Source organism: Eurypyga helias, unplaced genomic scaffold (assembly GCF_000690775.1).
Source record: "Eurypyga helias isolate BGI_N326 unplaced genomic scaffold, ASM69077v1 scaffold49611, whole genome shotgun sequence".
Taxonomy (NCBI): domain Eukaryota; kingdom Metazoa; phylum Chordata; class Aves; order Eurypygiformes; family Eurypygidae; genus Eurypyga; species Eurypyga helias.
In genome coordinates, this window is record NW_010231161.1 from 4,442 (window position 1) to 10,525 (window position 6,084).

At 41.0% G+C, this 6,084-nt stretch overlaps 1 protein-coding gene across 1 annotated transcript in view; it reads left to right on the forward strand.

Moving 5' to 3' along the window:
- Nucleotides 1-435: 435 nt before the first annotated feature.
- Nucleotides 436-6,084, forward strand: part of KIAA1024L (KIAA1024-like ortholog) — an 8,903-nt gene continuing 3,254 nt past the window's right edge. The window contains exon 1 of the mRNA XM_010160947.1: nt 436-600. Coding sequence (XP_010159249.1) covers nt 436-600 — 165 coding nt within the window. The remainder of the gene's footprint in view (nt 601-6,084) is intronic.

Here is a 6,084-nt window from a genome sequence, read left to right on the forward strand (position 1 = left end):
ACAGAAAACGAGGACTTGTTTTGCACTGGGAGCTGCTTCTAATTTTCTGGAAAAAGAGCTTGCTTTGAAGTATTGTAAGCTCAACATTTTTGGCAGGTCACTTGAGGAAGTGCTGGTATGCATTTAGGTGTCTCATGCATCTACTCACTGGTACTCTGTTAGCTTTAATGAGCACATACATACTTGTCAAAATAGACCTTGAACTCAAAAACTTAAACTAGGCACTTACAGAAACGTGTCCTGTCTGCTCTGCTGCTTCTAAACAGTCTTTTATCATTGGTAGATGATATAAGTGAGCCTGACACCAAATAGGGGTCAGATACAGTTTCAGGAAACTGTCGTATCCTTCTTCATGTCATTAATAATAGAAGGAGCATGCACAGCCAGGAAGCAGAAGCTGGGGCTGTTTCCGTTATTACTCTACGGTATAGAAACATGGACTTCTCTGTTTTGCCAAACAATAACCATCCCGATAAATACCTGCAACTGGAGGTGAAGTCTTTAGTGAAAAACTCTGCCTTTCTACAAGCCAACCTGGCAAAATTCCCAGAAGCAGCTTTACCTGGGATGCAGCAGTGGCACAACAGGGTCTATTTACAGGTAAGGTCTAAAAGAAGCTGACATTTTCCCTGATTTTTGTACCTCATTTTTGGGATCAAGAGACAAATGAAATGAGATTAAGACTGCAGCTATGGATTGAGCTTCCTGCAGCTCTGAATCTGCATCACTAATATCCCTGTAAGTTTTCTTATTGACTTCAGCGAAGATCAAGCCTCAGGAGAAGAGCTAACTCTCTTCTTCTGAAAGGGCAGTATGCTGACTTTATTTCCATACATTAGGCTTTCTTCTGCTCATTGTAACATTTTCATTGCATTTCCCGGAACATTTATTGATATCTAATACCAATTCATTGTACTAAAGGGGCAAATCGAATGCCATCTCTGAAGAAATTTTTAAAAATTTTTAAAAAAGGTTTAAATCTGAATGCCAAGTCATATCCCTCAAACCCAATGAAAAGGCACATTACAGAATGCATCAGAGATTCTTGCTAGTGCCTCACAGGCTTAGGTAAGTCTAACCTGTTCACGCTAGCTTTCACTTTATTTTGTCTTGGTTTTCTCCTTCTACTTTGACTTTCCTGTTATCCTGACAGACAGCTGTTGAAAGCATGAAACACACTGACTGTGTTAATCCAAATTATTATCTAGAGATAGCAGCAGTTTCTTGATTAAAACGTAAATGTGTGCTGCCTAGCAGAGGCCTTGAAGCCCATGGAGAAGTTGTTCATGGCTGGATTAGCAGCAGTACTGCTGCATCAGTTTACACCCTCTGGGCCCCATTTGCTGCTCCACAGTGCTCCTTTCCTGCTGCCCAGGGAGCCCCTCACCTTTCCCCGCCCCTAGGATGAGCAAAAGCTCCAAGATCTGGTTCTTGTCAAGGGATGGAGACACACATAAGTGGGTGGGGGTGGGGGTGCAGGGGATGGAGAAGGGTCCTTAGGGTGGGGGTCCAATTCCCCAAGGTAATAAGGAGTGGGAGTTGAAAAAACATCAACCTGGGGAAGGGGGTGAGGGGAAGAGGAAGATCCTTAAAGCCTCACACAGCTACTTCCAGTTGCATTTCTTCCCTGTCAGACATTTCTTCCCAACAGCTCCCCAAAGCCCTTTACTCCTTTCCCAGTGTCTGTTCCAGTCCTCATCCCCACAAAAAAGTCCTCCCCCTCCTACCACCTTCTTCCATGATACCCCCTTACCTTCCCTAGGCTCTTCCCCACCCTAGCTACTCTCCCTCTGCCTACCCCAATGCCTCTGCTCATACTGTATTGTCATTTCTGGCAATTCCCCAAGGAGAGTTGGGAGGGGAGGACGCGCAGTCGCCTGTTGTTGTTTTCTCCCATGCAAAGAGACCTAACCAAGAGAAGGAGCCTGCAGGATCCCTAACAGTGGGGTATGGCGCAATGCTGGCCTCACTCCCCACCCCACCTCTTCTGTGCAGGAGGGAGGCAGCCACACACAGAGCGTCTTCCACAGCGGGGATGCTTTTCCCTATTGTCATTTAACAGGACACACTGTCACCAAGCCAGGGCTGCAGAGCTGCAGGAGGATTAAAAATGTGTGGGGAGCAGTGTGCTTTTTCGACTTGTGCTCTACCCTTTGCCACCAGTGAGAGGATTTTTCTGGAACTCTGTTCTGAGCCCCTGGAAGGCCGTTTAAAAGAAAATGTCTGTGCTCACCACATCTCCAGAAATGCAGTTTGCAATGCGGTAGGTTTTATAAATGTTAAACCTAGTGCTCAACTTATACTTTTAAGAGTAGTCATTACTGAATTCAAGCTGTACAGATAAAATTTGTTGTGTCTTATTCTCTCTCCCTTATGAGCTCGCCTCCTTTTTTCCCTTCTGCTGACAATCAAATAAAGGGAAAAGAACTGATGAGTTCCAGATGTTAGAATAAACACAATGGCACAATGGAGAACTAATGGTGCAGGAATAACATGTTTTACTTTAAAATGAGAGAGCTAATGGGGTTAAGGGTTTGTTAATTCAGAAATGGAAGTGGGGGGCCAGGGCAGGAATGAGGAAGGAGAACTCATTTCACAAGGTATGTGTGTGATCTACAGACTCTCCAAGTCATGCAACCTTGAGAGGAGCCAAAATTACCTATTCAGAAATTAATTTTCTTTTAAGAAACTGTTGCTACTCAGGGCTACCTGTGTGAAGTAACTACTCAGTGGTGTGTTTACGGTGTCTTCCGGTTCTTTATTATGAGATCAGTTAAATTCAAGCACACTTAAAGCACTTATGTGTTTCCTCCACCTATAAATTTTTAATTTATTTCCATTATAAAAAGCAGCCTGACATAACCACAATTCCTAGTTCTGACCGAAAAGTTGCTGCTTTCTCCTTACTTTCCTCTTCTTTATAAGGCAACCTGAACAGCTTCTCTGCTTAGCATATATTTTTATTGTCTATTTTGAATAAAACAAACTATAAAGCAGTCCATGAATTTTGAATCTTCCTTCTGAAAACCAGCATAAAAAGCACAGACTGTTTCCCCTGCAAATGGCTAGCTACTGACTGCACTCTGATTGCCCTGAAAATTTCCAGTGCCACTAGACTCTCTGCCTTACAATATGTTTTAGGGTTCAGCATGCACCAGATGATTATCTCCTATATCTGCTTCTGACAGCTGGGTTGCATGCAGTCCATTTGGTCTTTTTCTGCAATTCGCAGACTTGTCTTTTCTGCTTGCATTTCATTTTTTCCCCCTTATTTCTGGCAGACAGCAGAGGGCATTTGGTCTTGGAACACTCTGCTACTTACTGTCATGCTGCTCTGGCTTAGGAATTCACAACTCCAAACAAATTTTGACCTGCAGGTATTACATTTATTATGCTAACTGCACTCCTAACCCATCTGGTCTCTCACCTGAACTAATGCCTGTGTCCTGCCTTTGCTTGTTTCTCAGTGCACCAGAACGTTTCTTTTGCCTATAATCACTTGTTTGTCTCCTGGCTCAGATGTGCATTACGTACTTCCACTCTCCCTTATTCTTCCCTAGACATCCGCAAATAACCACAGTCAGAGCCAGCTGCAAGGTGTGCAGGAGCTTGTAGTCTGACACTGTACAGAAGTTTTTATACAATGCAATCGCAGCTCTGCAGAACTCCACTACCAATGGCAGATAAATCAGGTTTCCTCAAGTAAACAATTCATTACAAGGGCAGAAGTACTTTCCATGCTGCACAATTAAAATAGTGTGTATGAATGCTTACTTTTCACTAAATATTCCTGTCGTTTCAGCTTAAGTGTTCATAATTGTCTACTGATCTCCTTCCAGTACATGGCAGGTAGCTTTCCAGGTTGCTTTGTAGTACCTGATGCTGCATTATGCCTCTGATTGATCCCCTTCAGTTCCTTCTATAAGAGAACTTGCATTCTCAGGAAAACTTGATGTGACCTGTTTGTTCTAATGTCTTTTAGACCTGCTTACCTTCCTTCAATTGGTCCTTGCCTTCCTGATTGCTTTTTGCACAGCATCCCCTCTGAGATCAGATTTGTTTAAGAAATTCTTAGGAGCTAAAAATTATTTATCTTGATAAACGAGCTTTTTTAAGTGACCAAATGCTGAGCAATACCTATGCAGTTTTTACAACTATCACAGAGATTCTTCGGTTTCTACCTAGCATCTTTTTGTCTGTCAGACCTTTTGTCTGTCTCAGAAACAGGTCTCTACACCAGAAAAAATGCCCTTCCAAGTGCTGTGAAATTCTTCCAGGATGTGTTACAAGGTTTTTGCGCAAAGGAAGTTTAGAGTCTTAAATAAATGACATGCAGTCTAATAACCACCCTGCTATCCACTTTCGTTAGGATCAAGGGGTTTGTTACGAATCAAATCTTGCAGTACCCAGTATCCATAATTTTCTTCAAGACTCCCTTGGTTAAAACTTCTAAGCATAACTGCCCATTGACATTTGTCACTTTCATTGAGTCTCTTCCGTGGCTGCTGCAGCCGGAGACTGAGGCTGGGCGTGGGACAAGAGGAACTAACTTTCTTTGGGGAAATAAATAAAAAGTGACTTGCAGGCAGTAAATTTCCTTAGGTTTTTTAGGTGTCTCTTTGATCTCATCTTGCAGGTAGATGGGCTTGAGAGTCTAGCCTTAACGGTTGACATTGTGGTTTTGGCGGGTGATTAGTTTGATGTCTTATGTCCTTTAGGAAGAACAGTTAGACTCTCAAGTTGTTTCAGTACTAACAACGACAACAGTGGGAACAAAAGGATGGTCAAGATAAAAATTAGATTAAAATGTTTCCTAACAATATAGATTAATTTCTAATTTTTACTTATATATATCGTAATGTACCCATATGCATAATTTACAGTATGAAATAAACAGGAAAAAACCAACAGCTGTGGACTAAACAAGTTTTGACCCAGGAATAGAACTAACATTGACTATAAATCTTCAGGCTTTTTACAGAACCATCTTTTTATACATACAAGTTCTCTGAGTTTGTCAAATGTAGACCAAAGACAGTTATATGTTTACAAGGCTGAGCATTTTTCATCTTGTTAAATGAGTATTTGTCAACACATTTCAACTACAGTTTCTCAAAGTTCTTCAGAAATATTGCTGCTTTGAGTATTTGCTGTTTCCTCCTTCCAGTCAGTGAGCAATAACACAAATTGCCTGCTACGAGCTCTGATTTGATCTGTTCCACCTTCATTCAACTGGCTTCTTAGCCACAATGTATATCATGTAAATTCTGTAACATATAAGGATACCTACGTTTACAATGCTTTCATCTTTCTTTGAAGGTTTGCTTAATGGATCAGAATCAAAACACAGAAGTCTGTGAAAACTGTTGGGAGATGTTTTGGATCTTAAAAGAAAAAAATATGTAATTTTTGCTAGAATTAATACCGGCAGGCGTATTGTTATTACCTGATCTTCTGTTTCTCTGCTTCTATAGGTGCCTATGTTTCATGCAATCATCTTCATATTTGTCTGTATAATTTCTTGGACCTCTTTTTTTCTTTTTTTTGGACATATATATTCTGCAGAAGTTTCACAACCAAGCATTTGACTGCACAAAAGTGTATTCTCATGATTAGCTTGGCATTTCAACATCTGTTCTCTATAACTTTCGCAAACTATCTCCTACCTGAAATTCCAGTACTGTTCTCTGTTGCCCCTCACATCCTATTCCCTCTCTACCTCTGCTCTTGGCTACCACATTCTCCTGTTCACATGCCTGTGAAAAGGAAGGTACTCCAGACAGAAGGGGCAAAAGGTTTTGCCACAAAGCACTCTCTTTATGAACAAATCTTGCATCCTGCCATCTGTTCCAAGTTTTAGAGCATTTTATTTAAAACAGCTTTAGAGATTACTGTCAAGTCACATTCTTTTCACATTTTAGCCTAGGGAGACTGAGCATCCCCTGTTGAAACAGTTCGCATTCTTCAACAAAATCTTCTCCAAGTTCAACTATCTAGCAAACCCGAGGGAAGCATCATTAAGGTCAATGAAAAATTTTAAATGAGAAATAAATAAATTTTAAAATAAAATAAAAGAAAAGAAAA